The 19,527-nt window shown below is 37.8% G+C and overlaps 1 protein-coding gene across 4 annotated transcripts in view; it reads right to left on the reverse strand.

Annotated features, from left to right (window-relative positions):
• Positions 1-1,691: 1,691 nt before the first annotated feature.
• pde10a (phosphodiesterase 10A) overlaps positions 1,692-19,527 on the reverse strand; it is a 345,652-nt gene continuing 327,816 nt past the window's right edge. For 3 of the 4 annotated variants that reach the window (XM_039737895.1, XM_039737892.1, XM_039737893.1), the window contains exons 18-22: positions 18,290-18,462; positions 14,850-14,961; positions 10,834-10,914; positions 7,100-7,188; positions 1,692-5,159 (exon numbers count right to left, since the gene is read on the reverse strand). In XM_039737895.1, the coding sequence (XP_039593829.1) occupies positions 5,042-5,159; positions 7,100-7,188; positions 10,834-10,914; positions 14,850-14,961; positions 18,290-18,462 (573 nt within the window). In that variant the 3' untranslated portion in view covers positions 1,692-5,041. The remainder of the gene's footprint in view (positions 5,160-7,099; positions 7,189-10,833; positions 10,915-14,849; positions 14,962-18,289; positions 18,463-19,527) is intronic. The other variant, XM_039737894.1, reaches the window with a different exon arrangement.

Genomic DNA, 19,527 nt, shown 5'->3' on the forward strand with positions numbered 1-19,527 from the left:
AAAATGAACCAAAACGTCAGAAGATACCGTTGAGTGAAGACACAAAAGGAAGACCGAGAGACGACAAAAGAGATAAGACGCACTTGGTAAAACTGGGCAGCTTGGTTTGTGCATTTATTTACAACTCTAATAATAAATGGTTCAATGCTCTATCGTACAAACATAAGTGTATCTCTTTAAATACAAAGACTGTAAATGAATACATGGAAATCCTCTTACACAACATATACAATATGTATAATTTATAAATGTAATTATTAAGACATCTCAAATTATTGCACTTGCATAAATATTTTGTACAAACAAAAAAAAAAACTCTTACTGCGTTTTTCTTTTTTTAAATTAATAACAAAGGACTTTATATTCTACCCTGAATCACTTTTTATTGTGAGGAAAAGTCCGCTGCAAGCTCTGGATACCGAAACGTACCCCTTTGTTCTCTAAGCACATACACGTCTACGACGATTTGTTCTGAACGTCTGAAATGCGCACATCCAGGACTGCAAGCGTCACCAGCACCCCGTCTGCCTCGTCCCCTGTGCCTGCCCGAGACCCTTAGCCGAGTGCCCCCCGTGGAGCAGAGTGTCCCTCCGATTTACACTCCCTTGTTCTCATCTCTTTTTTTGGGTTGTGGTAGAGCAAAACTGAAGAGTGGGGCTTCTGGGAAGTCACAATTCACTAAAGTCAAGTTAATTTGCTTATTTTGGAAGAAACAAAAATGATAAATAAACAAGATGCTGTGATAAAGAGTAGCCCCCACTTTACGCTGACATCTGACACCCTCTTGTGCTGGCTCAATGGTCTTATTCACTTCCTAAGCTGTTTTGATGGATTTTCTATCATTTTACGGTAGACTTGGAAAAAAAAATTGCCAAGTGAGTTTTTAAATCTTCTAAAAGTTACTTTTTGTCCAATTAGAACTATTTCCCCCTATCACTGGATCAATACATTCATTTTTTTCTAAATTATAGCTATATATAGGTTTTATCCAATTAGAGAGTTTATCTATTCTTACCGATTCTGAACGCGGTTCTCAAAGCTGCCTTTGCGCACTAATCGACTGCAGCCGAGTGCAAGAAGAACACACAACATGCAGGCCCAGGCTCTCCAAGCAGCTGGCATCTAACTGAGAACAAAAATGACGAGGCCACAGCTGTCGTGTTGGTGCGATTCAAGTCATTAGTGGCCAGGAGGATGGTTGATATCAAAAATATTTCGAAGGAAATGTGGAAATGGGACTCCGTCTGCTGCCATTCTTTTGGGAGGCTGTGCATTTCATATCTGATGTGATTATACTACTGGATGTTTTGCATTTCTAACACATCCAATAGGAAAAAGCAATTGTGTGACAATCATTGCACTTGAATCCCGTGGCTTCTTCAGTTACCTTTGTGTGCTTCCTACACTGTGACCCTGTAAATTTGCGAATAGTTTTGTTTCAGACTAGGAAACAAGCCGACCTTTGGTCCTCCCAAGATCAAGGTTCACCCCAGTAGTTCACGGGTATCACCAGGTTTCCACGCCACAGTGCTGTCATTCTTCTTCTTCCTATAACATAATCAGCTTCTGCAATTTGCCTCACACTCAGCAGATGTCCCTGCTCCTCCTCTTTTTTTTTTTCCTGCCATGTCATTTTCTTGATCAGTCGACACAAACCCTGACAACTTTTTCAGAGGTTGCCGCTAGCCGTATTTTTTTTAATCATCAATGCGTATCATGTCATAAGCTTTCGATTAAGACCAAGATCAAGGTTTTGGTTCTGGTGATTTGTGAGTAATTGTGTGACAGACGGACACAAACCGTAGTATTTTATATGCATACAGATGCACAGGAAGCAGCACTGCCAAGCTCTGTTTGACACAGTAGTGTGCCTACTTGGCGCAGTTTTCAGAATCACAGAATCACTGGTCAGCCATATTCTCGTATCTACAGATGTTGCTGAAAGAGAAATGTGTGCTTTGTGCAGCAACTTTGATAGTCTAGACAGAAATCTATATAAAGCATGCCAGTGCCAGGTCCCAAAGTATGGTTCTTCTCAATCCAACCATCACAAGGTAGATCAGTTAATGTGTCTCCTCAGCTCACAGCGACACTGCCTTAAATATCTGTTTTAGAAAACCAACCCTAACATCCGGAAACTTCCAGAATTAACCTAACAGTCTGCTGCGTTGTCCAAAATGAGAACAGCTTCGACTCCTGATGATCCTGCAATAGACAAAGCCAGCCAGCCCAGAGACTGACTGGACAAATGAATACGGTATGAAGATTGAAGAATTACAATTGATGATGAAAAACATTCAAAATTCACTAACTATTGGATAGTCAGAACGTTCTCAGACCTGCCAGAGGTCAGATCCTATCCCAGCAGCACAGGGTGCAAGGCCGAAAGTAGCTTTGGGTCACAGGGCCACACACATCTACACAGCGCCAATCTGGAACTGGCAATCAATCTAACCAGTAAGTCTTTGGAACTGTGGGAGGAAAAACGGCAGAGATATGGGGTGGCCGTGTGTACTCGGGTTGGAAAACAACCTGGCATGGAATTCAAGCCAAGGATGTGCCACCATGCCACCCTATTACAGGATATACAGTAATGTGTAGTGCATAGTGCAGGATGTTACTGGATTACGTGATCATTAATAATTCTAAACTGAAGTGATTGTCTCATAAGAGGCATATTGGGTGAAGTTACAGCAAGAAAAAAGGTGACTTTAGCTTAAGCTTAAAACCGCTGAGCTTTTTTATTTTTAATAAAAAGGGGTGGTATTGCTCTAAAAATGAAATATAAAAGGAGTGTTTTAGATGAAAGTCATTCATTTTCAATACAGACTTGTGAGAGCTGCACTGGGCGCAAGGCAGGAATCCACATTGGCAGAGATGGCAGACGGTCACTAAGACAATTTGCTAAAGTCGCTAGGCCACCTATGACACAGCACTGGGATGTGGCTGAACTGAGGCGAACACGTGAGTGGCACCCACACAGGTCACCGAGCCGGGGTTCAAAGCCAGGACTCCCATTTGTGATGCCCATCACCACATTGCCATGCTGCCCTGGCTGATTACCACTGCACACTCGGCGGTCACCACCTTCACCTGCGTTCAGCACCCCAACATATTTAGACCATTTTGTACCAGCAGCTCTACCAAGTTTCTAGTGAGGCTTAACAGTATTAAAACTCCAACACAGTTCTTAAAATACCGGTGCAAAAATATGTATTTAGATATGACAGGACTAATAGAAATATTTCTAATACAACTGTAGGGTGATAATGTATTCATTACGGGGAGTTTGAAACTAGCCTTCTGAAAGCAGAATATTTCATAAATAACTTATCAAAAATAGAATTGGGTCAGGTATCTAATTAACTAAATACTACATTAGATAATTCAGGGCGTGAATAAAACCAGTTGTAAACAAAGTGTAATCTTTACCCCCTACGGCTATCAGTAGCTTAAAATCCCAGATTGCCTTGAGCTTTGTGATCTGCAAATGGAGTGAAACTGTTGAGCAACTGCTTACATGCAAAGATCATTCAAAAAAGGCAACCAAAACCTGACCGAGTTCAGCCCGTACTCCAGCGTGATTCGTTTTGGTATGTGCAAAAGTAGGTAATGACAAATCTCAGTAGATGCCATAAAAAGCAATATATTTTATAATAAATTGCCTATGCATAGTTTCATCAATGTCAGAATAGTGCATTCTAAACCACCCCCACCCACTTCACCAAGTTTGGCATCCGTACCGAAAACAAACGAAAAAAACAAAACAAAAAACGAAATTCCTGCCATGTAAAATATATCCTAGTAACAAATATCCATTCAAAATTTAATTCAGCTCATGAGAAGATACCAAAAATATAGCCCTTCAATTTCTCAGCCAACCTACTCCATTAGCACACTTGACACTTGACATGAGGGGCATTGTTCCATTGCTCGGTTTTGGAAAATTTTCTTTTCAAATTTAACTCAAGTGGTATTTAAAAAGTTTATTACCTCCGAGACTAATATTGCGCATAGCACTGCAGAAGCACCTGCTCCCTCCTGTCCACTTTTCCCACCGTCTGCAGTCAAACTCCCAGATGTGGTAAGCACAGAGCCTTCTTTCCAAAGCCTCTCCATACAATATGTGGAGCGGCCATTAGAAGTACGGGACTAGACCTAAGGGTATGCTAATCGGGCTGGGAGACAGCAATCCCGCACCCAAAAACAATGGCTGGATCACACTAGGGAACTTCTATGCTGCCCGCTTCGGCTCCTGTGAACATGGCTACTTCGTATTGATGTATGCCGTCTACTTGTTTGGCTGATAAACATAAAAAGCACACCTTAATGATGTAAAGCAGCCCTCAGCATTGTATACACTTCCCAGCAAGTAAGGATGCAACAAGCCTAGCAGTTGTGTCCTGTCCATCTGCAGTGCGGATTTCATTCCCTCACTCCCGGACACTTATTCACCTCCCTAACAATAATAGGCTGTGTTTTATTCAAGTAAAGTTTTCCCTCTACCATCTCTCGTTCATAGATTACAGATACACAGTAACCTTGGCACTGTTTTAAGTGCGTCATCTTGTCATCTTTCTGGCTTCATTGTCTGCCTCGCTTGCACTGCTAGTGTCCAGCCAACAGCAGTGTAGAAAAAAGTATCCTCCAGATACCATAAGTAAATCCCCTAGAGGGTAAGAAGCAAGACATGAAAGTACCTGTCTTGGTCAGAGTTTGAAATTAAGGCCTCAGCAAATGCAGACCAGAGAAAAAAAGGAAAAAAACCAAAAACAAAATCCAAACCTCTCTTCAAACTACCATAACTGACCATGGCAGAATCTGATTATGAGTTCCATTTTACTTCTTCACAGTTCCTACAGTTGCTCTTCCTGGTGATGCCTTCAGTCCAAAGGCTTCCATCACCCAATGAGGTAACTTGGTGTGTTATTTCACCTTGCTCATCAGTGTTCTGTCTGCTGTGTTCGCGATTTGGAACTAAAGCAGGAACTGAGGGAGTCCCCATTTTGGAACTGTCATATTCTGGCTGTCATCTTCCGTTTTAATTATCTATTTTCACAGGAACGGTCTCTGGAGAGTCGGCAGTGACAGACTGGGATGGAATCCACACAGAGGTGTCCTCCCCTCGAACCAATCTCTCCCACTGACTGAGGTTATCCCTGAAAAAGAAGTTGAACAAAAACGTTAGAAAAAAGAAACCTCTACAAGATAACCCATTGAAAGGACTGCAATTCATCTATCTGCACATCCATTTGTAACTCTGTCAATTGAAGTAAAATTGAATTTGTGTCAGTGAAATAAATCTGGAAAATAAATAAATCTGGATTTACAGTACTGTATATCTTATCCTTTATGTGAATGGCTTACTTAATATACATGTAGAGCCCTACTGGTGAACTTAATAGTTAGCTTCAGTAACACACCATTATTATTCTTCAAAAGCAGACACAGAGAGAAATGTAATTGGTGCTCTTTGCTACCAATCAAAGAAGCAAAGGGGTGATGATTAGCCTCCAAGGTTACTCTTTTTATTTTTATGTTATTTTATTGTAGAATCAACTCTCTGCAGTGGCCAGCAGGGTGGCCATGTGGCGCATGTGTATGGCCGGCGTTCTCATTCCTACCACCTTTGTGGTCACTTCCCCTACCTCTTCATATCTTAAATCATTCTTGAGGCAAATTAAAGACTTATGTGCCAGCTTAAGTGAAAAATTAAGAAAATCTTACTAAGTAATTGCAACACAAAAACTAACTTAATCAGTTTTAACGCGAAAAGATGCCGACGAAGGAAGAGAAGCAGCGGGCCACTAGGGTGGAGATAAGAAGAGCTGCTCAGGAAGCAGCAAGCGCATCAACCTCTGAGCAAACGAATGCTAAACTAACAGAGAAAGAGTCTGAAACTATAAGTCAAGTGTATTCACTGCACATTATCATGTAGTGTGCCATTACTGGCATCAAATATTTTTTAATTTAACATATTGTGGATAGTATCCTAGTAATTATTGAAAAAGAATACAATGAGTGAACACCAACAATGCCAGAGTGTCATTTTTACGTGTCCAGGCTGATACTGCATGACTTCTATTTCTGTAAAGGACTCCGGGGGCTGTTGTTTATAATGGTATCGTTATAAGGTAAGCTCCAAACCTTCCTATTCACTACATACTATTCATTTTAGCAGCGGGCATATCTGGCTGCTGGTGTAATTGCCAGAATCACCTTAGAAATCTGTGGGGACCACAGATTTATCACAAAGTTGCTATCCATTATTTTTTTTTTGGAATATAATTTCTTCAAACAAAGCTCCCAATAAAGATTGATAGTCTGAAATAAACTAAAAGTTGGGAAGTATAAATATGATACAATCTTTAATGTGCAAGATTTAAAAAGAAAGAAATTAAATGCATGAGATACAAAACCGCAAGTGCCCGCTCATTGTCTTTATTTCACAATCTTTTATTGTGCTTGAATGCAATTAGCAGATGCTAATTAATTTTTTTCCCTTCCCGATTCCACAAGCACGGCTCCAAGTTGTCTGGGCCAAGTGCCCATGAATTCCATCTCAGAACCTTGATGCTGACGTGTTACTAAGCTGCTCATATCACTGCAGACGGTTTGTTTGCATTCCGTGTAGTTCAAGGACATGATGGCTTAAAACAACGGCATTCCTGGAACATAGAATAAGGGCTGGAGGACACAGAGAGCAGTCATTGTGGAAGAGAACAGCCAAAGGAATTATCTGAACACTGGGCACCATTTTAACTGGTACTAAGAAACATGACACGCTTAACAAAACAATTCTAGCTTACTTAAAGTGCCATTTACCATGAGTAGTTTTACAAGACAATTAAACCAAAGCAGATATCAATATCAGTCTTTGTCTCATTTTAAGGACAGGCTGGATGAGATTATATTAGTTTATAATAATGATTCCTCACCCTACCCCTTGCAAAAGGTTTGGAACAAACAACATAAATTTCCACTGATTACACATCTTGATAATCTGCACCACCTCTTACTCAGTCTATCATAAAGGACATGGTAAAAAATAAATAGTAATAAACATTGTGCTATATAAGAAACATTCCCAACCTCATACCTGCAAGCTTGCAATAGGGGGCTGGCTGCAGGAAACAGTTCTGATAGTGTCGTGTAACAGGGGATGGCCACTGCATTATAGAATCCCACCTGTGGCAGAAACAGAATCAACAAGTCAACAATGGCACAGGATTAAGATCGGGGTGTTAGCTCCTGAATGTGGTTACTGGAATTCATATAAAAAAACTTTAACCTTCCAGCAACATATTTCTTTCACTATCTTCAAGTTAGAAACTTTGTTAAACAGAACCTGCCCGATTTTCCTCACCTCCCACCATGCTGGAAAATAAAATGATCAGTTTCAAGGACTTAGACAGCATCTCTGCAATTTATAAAACCATTTTACAGTCCCTCCCTTTCAAAGATCCAAGAGGACAATGGGAAAAGGATCTCTCCCTCTACATATCAGAAAAGGAGTGGAAGGAAGCAATGCAGAGAATTCACTTGAGCTCCATATGGGCAAAGCATACAATTATGCAACTCAAAATTAAATATCGAGCACATCTGTCTCGCTTAAAATTGTCCAGAATGTTTCCAGGGCAGGATCCAACCTGTGAACGCTGCAATCAAGTTCCAGCTTCACTGGGTCACATGTTTAGGGCCTGCACCAAATTAACATCATTCTGGACCAAACTTTTTAAATGCCTTTCAGACAGCCTCGGTGTCACAATCCTTTCTAATCCACTAACAGCTGTGTTTGGTGGACTCCCAGATGGGCTTAAGGTGGAGAAGGACAAACAAACTGTGATTGCCTTCACTACACTACTGGCACGCTGACTTATTTTGCTCAACTGGAAGAATCCTAACTCTCCTCTTTTAAGACAGTGGGTAACTGACGTTATATAGTATTTGAAATTGGAAAAAATCTAATTCTCACTTAGAGGATCTGTGCAGAAATTTTTCAAAACCTGGCAGGATCTGATAAATAACATTTTAGAATAAGCTTTTAAAGGACCAGGGAAACAGATTCTCTCTCTGTTCTTTTTTTTTTCTTTTTCTTTTCCATTCATCTATATTCACTTATTAATTTATCTATTAACTTATTTTTACTAGGTTTAAGTCTTATTCTGCTGTCCATGCTCTCGATCTCAGGGGTGGGGATTGATTTGTTTTCAATCCTATTCTTGTAAAATTGATCTATTTGTATGGAATGTTGTGTGATTTCAATAAAATAAAAAAATAAATAAATAAACTTTACATATACTATAGAGGCAAAAACAAATTGGTTTATAAACACAAACAGTCACACAAACACAGTTCCACTACATTAAAATGTAGTCAGTTTAACTTCAACAGCATTTTTCTGAAAATGTTAACGTTAAGATTTTTTATGACAAACTAAAAAATGTTTTAAAAAATAAAAGTAAATGTAGAATTTGTAAAAGTTTTATCTAGCTTGTCTTGCCCAGTAGACAAGTTGACTTCTTTATCATAACTGGTGCAGCAAATCCCAAAGAGGCAGCCTTTCAGACTTCACAATGGGTCATAGTACCATGGGGCCAGGCCTGGAGAACATGCTGAGAGTCTTATCTAGTACCGTTCTTTTACGGAACAGCATTTGCAGTCCATTCATCTTGAACAGGGGAGATTTCATGGAGCAGACAGGGAAGCAGTGGACAGCTTTCCTTGATCAGCTGCCATAAACATGAAAGCAAACATCATAACTGAAAAATGTATACTTGTGATCATGCCATTTCAATTCCTTTAAAATCGGCATGCTTCTACTGGTGCAATGCTTGCTTGGATGCTGGGAGATAAGAATGCGCCCATATTTTATTCTCAGCTGACAAATGTTTCATAAATTTCTCCCAGTCTGAGTTCAAACACTTGGGATACTCCTTAGAACTTAGGGTGTGTGCTGCTTCATTTTAGAAGTCAACATTTTGATAATCCAACATGTACACTCCTTTTCATGTTTAATGGCGTATACGCAGTGGACTCAACTGACCCACAAGTAACCGCTACAGTATTTTCTATCTCACTTACTACCACTCTTTGATTCTTCAATGCAATTCATCGCATGGTGGCATCATTTTCTTCAGCTGTAATTGCTGAATGGCAGCCTAACCCCGGTTCATCTTCAACGGACATTCTGCCACAACAACTCTGTAGTCCATCTCTTGATTGTGGCATATAAAGGGTACTAATCCTTGTAGAATATCCAGGTAGGTATTCAATGGTTGAAACTTCTTTAATCGTTCCTTGTATATATATTTTATATATATATATTGTGGACTATGGCCGGCCAGTCATCCCGGCCAATACCCCCAGGCTGCCAGATGAAGCCCTCCCTGTAGCATGGAGGTGCCCCAAATGCCAGCAGGGAATTATGGACATTGGAGTTTTCATCCACAGCCCTGCTGGATACCACATGAGCCCCTAGAAGGTGCTGCAGGGAGGAGCAGTGAGACTTTCGCATACAACCCGGAAGTGTGTCATAGTCACATGAACAAAAAGATCGATGTACTTCCAGGATGAAAAGAAGACTTTTGGATCTGACCCGGAAGTGCTAAGAAGTCACATGGACAGGGGTTCAGGAGCACATCCAGGTCACGGATTATATAAAGGACTGTGGGAGATCCCAGAGTTGAGCTGAACTGGGTGGAAGGGTGGCAACGCATCTGGGAGTGGTGGATTGATTATTTTTATTGAGTATTGGAGAATTCAATGAGTATTGTGGAGAGGAGGGTGCTTTGTGCACTGTGCAATAATAAAAAGTCGAATTATTGGACTTTTACCTGGTGTCTGGCGTTTGATCTGAGGGTTCAAGAGGACAATAGCGCCCTCTATCTGTCACTATATATATATATATATATATATATATATATATATATATATATATATATATATATATATATATATATGTGTGTGTGTGTCACAATTCACTTCATCTCTCAATGTGAAATGGCCTGGGAGCACAACAGAAGCCACAAGAGACAAGGCTGAGATTTACAGAAGGTTCAGTGTCTGCTTTGCACTCTTTGACCAAATCAGAAGTGTGTCATACAGGACAAGACCCTCAGGAATAACTGGATTTTCCTTTGGGATATCTCAACCTAATAAAGTCAGGGGAAAAGTGACATGATGGCCAATTCTGTTCATATTAACCCAAAGAAGTGTGGTGTGGAACACGAGAAAAAACAGATGGGCAGTTAGATTATGGTGTTCACAAGAGGCAGGGGTCAACTTGAGAAGCTACTCCGGCCAGATTATTCTTGCAGAAAAGAACCCTCAATCTACTAACTGAGGAAGGTCATTGTATAAAACTATGAGATAACTAGGAAACTAGAAGTCATTTTCATGAGGAGAGCCGTGCTCTGTTAACTAGAGAGACAGAGAGTTAAATCAAGAATAATAATAATAATAGATTTTATTTGTAACGCACTTTTCATTGATAAGATCTCAAAGTGCTAAAAACTGTAGAATAAAAGAATCCAGCACGTCTGGACTTTATTTAATGACTTTGGTCACAATATATATATTATATGTATGCACATAATGAAATGAGCAGTGGAACATAGACAGACAGATAGATTTGGCTTTTTGCAGAAGCGATGCAAGTAAATACATAAATAATTAAATAAAGATGTAGATAAATAAGTAGTTAATTTCACACAGTTAAAATTTAGAAAGATTAAGAAAATTCTCTCATAACCTCATCTTTCTTATCCCCCATGGTACCCAGAAGCTTCATTTTAAGGTTTTTGTCAGCTCTTAAATTCACTTCATAGTTACCTGTCCCTGGGGAACTTCATCCTTCTTGTCCCGGTCCATCATAGGGATGGGCTGCATGCCTATCTTTTTCATTTCATCACCCTATGAAAAGAATGCATTTTTGTTTATACTAACAATTGAATTTAAAAACTTTTAAGCTGTGGCTTGCCCACTGTCCACATGGGAAAAAACCAAACTGTTTCAAGCTTCCAGTTTTGATTAAATGAAGATGTAAGCCAATAGATGTCATTGGTTTTCATATTTCCATTTATTTATTAAATGATCCTGACTGTAATAAAACATAAAATAGTAAAAATTAAAACAAATACTTAAAATATCTGGTATACATAATAGTATATTAAATATGAGCTGTTCCTGCGTATGTTCCAGCGAGGACTCTCCTCCAAATATGGAAGCAGACGGCTGCTACATGTCCCATATACATTGATGTTCATCACAAAAACATTCAAGCCAAGTTTATTGACCCTGAAATGAATCATACTCTGTAAAACTGCAGCCATTCGCCACCCACACAATCAAATAATGAACTTGAATTTTGTGTTTGTCAAACTTGATACATCAACACATGTACTACTCTGAGGCCTCCTTCACAATATGTACACTTTAGTCCACTATTAGTGCAATTAAATAATAGCCAATGAAATGTAAAAGAGGAGTTGGGTCCTTTGTTAAATGAAATATTTTACAAACTTCACTTTAAGCAATCGTTTATTTAAATCTCTCGTAGCATAGTAACATCTCAGTTCAGCTTATAAGAATAAACAAATCTAATGTAATGTTTTTTACATGATCAAATTTTTTTTGAAATAAAAATTTGGTATTTTTCAAGTCAAAGTTAGTTCTTCACAAACATGGTATATATTTGTTTGCCAAACACAAAAATTGTTACACAAAATTGTATTCTAAGGTTAAGTGCTTTCTATAAATTAAAAAAAAATATTGTGCCTGCTCTGGTGTTCTACAATGAAAGGTATGGGGCACGGAGGAAAGGCTTAAAAACTTTCCAAATACTGTATGTCCATTTTTCAAGTTGTCAAGTACTGATCCACATCTTCTGTGTTTCCAACACATATTTGTGACAACGAAAAGGATTGGGACATACTCATTTCATTGCATATTCCTATACTATTTTTCTCAAGGTAAGGATACATTTTCTGTTTGCTTGTGTGAATTCTCATGTAGATCAAAACAAAACCAACCACATGGCATGAAAAGTTCACTATTATGACTTTCTGTTGGTGGGAAAGCACACACTGGAAATGTGAAAGGTCATTGTGCAGGAAGTGCTGAGATGTCACAAATAGCCAGTCTTCTTTTAAAATCATGGAATTCCATAATATTATTTTTTATTGTTCAAAAATGACATGTGTAAGCTATTTTACAATATATGTGAAATCACAAGACACAGTTCAATACTCAATAACTTGTATAATGGATGTATTTGGCATGTTTTTAAGATTTTTCTCCATGCCCTATGGACTATAATGTAAGGCACCAGTGAGGGCCAGATATTTTTAGAATTACAGTATATAGAAAGTAATTAACTTTAGAATACCATTTCACATAGTAAATGCATTTATAGCATGATTGTGAAGAAAAAACTTGGACTTGAACACTAACAAACTTATCCTTTAAAGGTCAACATAAGCCATTTCATCAACAAATTCAATCCTACACTGAGGTGGTGTTTAACCTCACTCTTGTTACTTGTGGTTTATACTACAGACAACTGCCTTGTAATAATAAAAGTCAGAAGTTACATCTATACTAATATATTTGTATTTAAAATGGCATTTTAAATAAAAATGATCTTTGTCCATACTAGGGTTTTCACATTGTTTACAAAAGTATCTCAATACACACTAAAACCAACAAAATAAAGTAGACGTTCACTAACACTGGGTACACCCACATCGGCGGAACAGTACTTGAAGTGGTGGTAACACTGCCAGTCATGAGATTTATCGCAAAACTGTGGCAAACCAGTAAATTATTTGTGTTTTGCATATGTATGCAGCATTCAAACTGTTCAAAATGCAATTTAGATGCATAAAAGGAAGCAACACAACAAGCATCATGGGAAACAATTCTTTTATGCCCCAAATAAGAGGGTGATATGAGCCTGCATCTTTAAAAGTTTGCCTTTTACCCATCCACATTGCAACGGTTAAGCCATCGTTTTCTAAAGAATACAGCTCTAGACAGCATTTTCAGGTCTCCATTTACAGCGGTTAAAAGGCAAAAACGGACACCAATTTAAACAAAAACCTAGCAGTGTGTATCTAACCTGATTTAGCAGAATAATGCAAGGGTGAAATAATGCTGCTTGCTGTTCTCTCCCTCCACATTACACTCACATGGTATTTTTTTTCTTTTCTTTTCTGCTAGCTAGATCATTCCCAAGTGCTTGTAATTCATCAGATCAGTTTGCTGCTTTCTCAATAATTAATTGCAAGAAAGTTTTTGAAAAATCTAAATTGCCACAGTATAGCCTAATCTAAACACATACATGTTAAACAGACAAAGTGTAAATATTGGTGATGCAAATTATAAAAACTATAAATTAAACAAAAAATAATTATTAGTTTATAATAAATAAATATAATAAATTATAATTATAAATAAATAAACTCCAAGTCATGATGAGGTTTTGCTAGAAGCAAAAGAGAGTCACTTTAGTAATCAGAAATTCCTCTTTAGATATTTATTTCTTAATATGTGAAACATTTTTATCAAATATTCAAATAGTTATCAAGCACGTATTGGACAATGCAGCAGCAAGATCTTCAACCCAGTTAGTCAGATACAGAATTGTTGAAAACAAGTGTTTGCATTCACCGTCTGCATTGAGCATGAAGCTGAATCAGCCCCGGATGGCACACCAGTCAAATCACACTTGCAGACACACCTCAAATCGGGGCAAATTTCAGGCCCACATCCTTGGAACATTTACACCAGAGTACCTGCAGAAAATCCCACATAGATGTGCAGAAAAGTGCAAGCAGAGTACACCAATCCCATGAACTGAACCCGTGTCCCTGGAATTATGAAGCAGTAGTGCTATTTAGTGTGTGATCATGTCAATGGAGGAAGACATGAAAATTTCATCTGACAACTACCTCCTTAATCAAGGGTGTCCAACATTACAAGTTGTTGTACATTGAGATGAGACTATATTAAACTAATAGTGTAAATTACTAATTGTAACATACTTCTAAAAACAGTAATAAACAGTCAATATTTTAATATGATGTTTGTCAATGAATGGTGAAACAAATAATGTAGAAATGATATAAATCTTGAGAAAGAGAATGTCTAATTTCTCTATGATATGCACCAGTCATAATTACATAATTTGTGACATATAATGGAAATATAATTTTATTCTTGGCTTCTTAATAATTTAGTTTTGTTGGCACTGAATCAAATAAACTGCAAACTGCCTGTATAGTTGGAATTTAATCCCAGTACTCTGGATTCCCTACAATATCCCATCAGACATTCACGTGAGGTTCAAATTGGGCTGGTATGAATGGGTCATATATTTGTAACAGTGTGCCCTGAATTGATAAGGTTTCCTTTCAGGATTGGTCGCTGCCTTGTGGCCAAAATCCTTGGGACAGGCAACTTGCAGTCCAATGTCTGTACAGCAACAGTTTTTGGTGGTGGGCATAGATAATGGACAATAAAAAAAAAAAATAAAAAGGGCCGTCTGATGTCCAAGATTCTGCTCATCCCATGTATGCTATTCATCTTAATATGTGGTCACCAGCTCAGGACACGTGTTGTTCAATGACACATAGGAAACATCTGCACTACCTATGTCCTTCTGAAAGGGCCTGAGAGCAATGCATTTAATGTATACATACAAAAGAAGCAAATAACTGAAAAAAATAAGACAAAGATATGCTATGTTACTACTGACACTATTGCTAGACTATATAGCAGGTAGAGATTTATAAAATAACGAAAAAAACAATATCATTTAATGATCCAAAGCTGCTAAGATACTGTACCTCAGCCCAAAATTCTGCATATATGTCATTTGCCGTCAGTCTGGTAACAGGCCACAACTTTGTGACGGAACACAAATCACAGGCGGTCATCATCAGGCCAATCACCCGATCTCTTTAAATAAAGAGAGAAAATCAGAAAAAGTTTTTAAGGTGAGATCCAAAGAGATTTATTCTTTAGTAACCCAATTTATTTATTTATTTTTTCTCTGAATGCATGCTGAAGAAAGCCAAAAGTAACAGTATAACTTCATTTTAAGTGCAAGAAAAAGACAGTCTCCTGACCAGCTGTTTCATAAACACAGAAAGAAGAGCACAGATGGAGATGAAGCTCCAAGATCTTTCAGTTTTATCATTTGTGGACAATTACCACACTTTTCAGTTAGTTTTACTTTTTGACAAGCTCACACAGTATCCATACAATACACGTTCAAACGTTAAGTTATATGCATGACAGCATGTTGTTCTGATTATTATAAGCCAAAAAGTGGCACGACTCAGTTCAGAGTGTGATTATAAAGGATTACACCATAAAAATAAGAAATATAAGTAAGTGTTGGTAAATTTGCTCTACTGTGTGTGTGCTCGCCCTGTGATGCACTGGCACCCTGTGCATGTGTTGTTCCTACCTTGTGCCCAATGATTTCTGGTATTGGCTGCAGCTGCCTTGTGACCCTGCCCTGGAAAAGCTGGTTAAGAAGATGGGTGGATGAACAATATTTACAAATTCTCTGTAAAACAGCAGATGGAACAATTCTAAAAATGTGAAAAATGTTTTTTGTTATGCTAAATACCAGCTCTAAATAGACCCAGTATGCATGTGTATGAGTGTGTGACTGTGCCCTGCAATCAGCTGTCACCCCATGAATCTGTAAACAGAAAGTGAATGGTTGATGAGACCATTCAGACCATCACATTATCCTATAGGGCAATTCGGAAAGGCCAAAAAATATTATAGTTAGTAACCTTTTATTTCTGTACAGAATAAAAAACAAGGAGTTGTTCCTCTCATCTTTGCTATTACTTTAAAAATACGAAATGTGGTCTGAAATGTGGTCAGTACCAGCATAACTTGAATATAAACAAATTCAACACATTCAGGTTTTAAATATGTTCAAATTGTTAAGATAATGTTACAACAAATATGAAGTTGGGAGGGCCTATATATACACTCCAGCATCGATGTCAACAAATATAACAACTATAATCTTGCATTGTAATAATAAAGAGTGAGGCATCCATCTTCTTTGTAGAGATTACGATGTACATCATCAAGGAATTGAATTTTAAAGTAACAACAGCAATAAATCTATTACCCAACTTGCCCTGTGCTTAAGAATTGAGAATAATATAATATAATATAATATAATATAATATAATATAATATAATATAATATAATAGGCAGCTGCTAGCTCATTACTGTAGATCCATGTCTGGGCAATGTCAGCATGGAGTGTATTTTCTGATGCTCTTCACTGTATTTTAGTTATCCACCCACATCCCAAGGACTGGCATATTAGCTAAATAATGGTAACTACAGACTAGTTTAGTATCAGTGAGTGAGTGATTGTGTGTGTGTGTGTGTGTGTGTGTGTGCGTATATGTGTGCGTATATACTGCACAAGTGTATCAGACAGACATCAGCTTTCAATGGCCTTGAACTGGATTGAGTGGGTTAGAAACTGGATGACTGGAAGTATGATATAGTATATTATAATTGTATTATATTTTATTATAATGTAATAGATCCTTAAGACAAATGGAAGGATAACAGACTAGTGAGTTTATCCACAGTTTATGCAGACATATTGTACAAAGACTTCTGAAACCTTTTTTCTCCCCTGTGGTTTTAACTGTGGATATCTTATATATTCTCCATATTTATTATAAACATATATACAGTATGTAATGTGGTGAATTAGTGTACCCGAAATAAATTAATTGAACTTAGATTGCGATTTAAGACACTGTTGCCTTCAAATTTATGCTCCTTTCTTAATAAGCAGCCTCTAGCTGATGAGATTCGACAAGTTCAGTTGTCTTCAAGGATAAAGCTGACCAGATTCTGTTTTTATCTATTGTGCATTGCCAGTACTTGCCCGGGTCCCGAAAATAAATTTTCACAATGGGAAATCTCTTGGAAAGAACTGTCAGTAACCTGTAAAGCTTAACTCTCACTGAGTTAACAAAAGGGGTAGCGCTCAGTGGAGGTTCCTGTTTAATATGACTGCATGGTGACTTGTCATAGAGCGAATAATAAAAACATTATTCACGTAACAAAAAAAATATATATATACATATATATTGTTTCTGGATCCTCTATGTAATACATACTTTGGAGGAGTGATATATTAATATACTTAATTTTAGGATAAACTGCTAACAGATTACAGTTTGCTGGCAGAGAAAAGAGATTAACAGAAAAGTACAATTTTTACACTTTTCTTTGCAGGTATAATTGTATTCATGTCTCATTTAAACAAATGAGGAAATCAAACTGTTGCATCTCTTTTTACTTAAATATTAAGATTTTAAATACTTCATATTAAGTAATTGACCTGTCCACAAACATACAGTAGCCCAGAGAGATTTAATACTTTTACATCTATTTGTATATGTCTCTTTCTCTATTATATACTGTATCTATTAGTTACAATATAAAGTCACTCATTTAGTGAGGAAAGTCATGGCTTCTATTTTTTGTTACTAAAATCTTCCATCAGTAAAAAATCACAATATTACATACAATTTTTTTGGGGGGTGACACAGATTTTATATTACACTCTAAAAGGACCAATTAGAGGGAGAAGGCAATTTAAAAGCTGAAGGCAACTGTAAGCTTTTTTTGTTTGTTGTTAAACTGTCTTTTTTTGGGTTTGCCAGGCTGTTACCCTAATCATTGCTCCTATGTCCGAGTCAAGGCAGGCTCAGTTGAAGTATGTTATAACCTGCTGCTAACACTGTAATCTACCTTCTTTTCCCACAGTGGAGAGAAGCCGTCTGGTGAAGGCATTAATCCCCGCCCCTTCTAGTCCCAACCATAAGGTCCCGGGGTGTCCCGGAACGAGGTGTCACTTTTGGCCTGCGCAACCCGTAAGACAAAGCTCCACTGAAACTAGACGGAACCTTTCCCTCAGTTTCTTTTTGAAATCCTGAAAGAAGGACAATCACCAATGAGTGCTATTTTCAGTTCTTTTTTATTTTGTATTTTCAGAAAAATAAAAGAGACAACCCAGTTACCACCCCAAAATTTCTTGCTGCAATCCTAAGCTGTCATTACCACACCTGACTGCAATACACACACACACACACACACATATACACACACCACTAAACTGATGCAGATTAAATTGCTTTTACAGGTAATACACCTACAACAAAAATGCCATAATATATTAAGACAATAAAATGCATGCCAAGTTATACCAGGTCTGTGGGGTACCTGTGTGAGTGGTTGTTCAGATCCAACACTCCCGATGTCAACAGCTCTACCAACTGCTTTCTGTTACCAAAGTACAGTGCCAAATCGGTGGCAATAATGGCCTTTCGAATGATCTCGAGCACCTGTTCATACTCGCTGGATGTCAGGTTGGAGAAAATATTGTGCCCTTCCAGCTATGAGAAAGAAAGAGATCAATAAAAAGCACAAGCTCTGCTGTGGAGGTATTCATCCTAGCAGACACCATGAAGCTCTGAACTTTTACTTTATGTCATACAATAACAAAGTCTTGGGAATAAAAAGCATACTTTAGGCTGAAGTCCAGTTTCATCCGTGCTGTGCTCTCTCAATGCAGGATTCACCTTACAGCAAAATAATAAAGAGCTTGCATGATAGAAATTGCACACCAGTGGCACAAATGTGCATTTTTGTTGCCAATATGGCAGGGATGATCTGGAAAGCAGCTGTTCAAAAATAACCTCCCACCAATGTCAGGAAAACAGTCGGAGGTACAGTACACTTTACTGTAACAGTTTTAAGAAAACACAGGCTTGAATGATTAAACTAACCTCCACCCTTCTAAAGGTATTCAGCAGGGCACAGATTTTAAGGCACAGGTCTGAAATCCAGAGCTTCCATTTACAGAATGCACAAGAAAAAAGCCCCACAGATTTCAGGGGTCTGGAAGCCCCTTTACTGAAATTTGCTTAGGATGGGCAGTTATAGAAAAGCACAGTGGGCATGCAGGCCCATTTAGAGAAAAATCAACAAACTAGTAGTGTGGGTACAGTAAATCTAACATATTTATATTTTAAGAGGGTACACAAATAATTTACATTTTTGACGGGATTGTTGCCAACAGATGGAAATGCTGCAGAAATTAAATTTGGATACCTATGTTTGTGAGATTTATCACTGAGATGAAAAAGATTCCAAGTTGTGTGACTAGGTCCTGAAAGTATTCAGCTCACTGAGTTGTTCAGTCGTGAATGTGTTTTAACAATGACTATCTGGGTGGAATTTACAACAAAGATTATAAACCTCTATACCATAGAGTTAACAGTTAAGCCCAAAAAAGAAATGAACCCAATAGTTACAAAATGACCCAAGACAAGGAGTTGGCACAATGTCCAGATGGTCATCCACTCAGTCAGTAAGAACAACCACAAAGAATTTTTAATGCTAACCAGTAATATTGATAACAAGTCAGAAGAAACAAAATACAAACATATGTACAGAGT

Source organism: Polypterus senegalus, chromosome 16, assembly GCF_016835505.1.
Source record: "Polypterus senegalus isolate Bchr_013 chromosome 16, ASM1683550v1, whole genome shotgun sequence".
NCBI lineage: Eukaryota > Metazoa > Chordata > Cladistia > Polypteriformes > Polypteridae > Polypterus > Polypterus senegalus.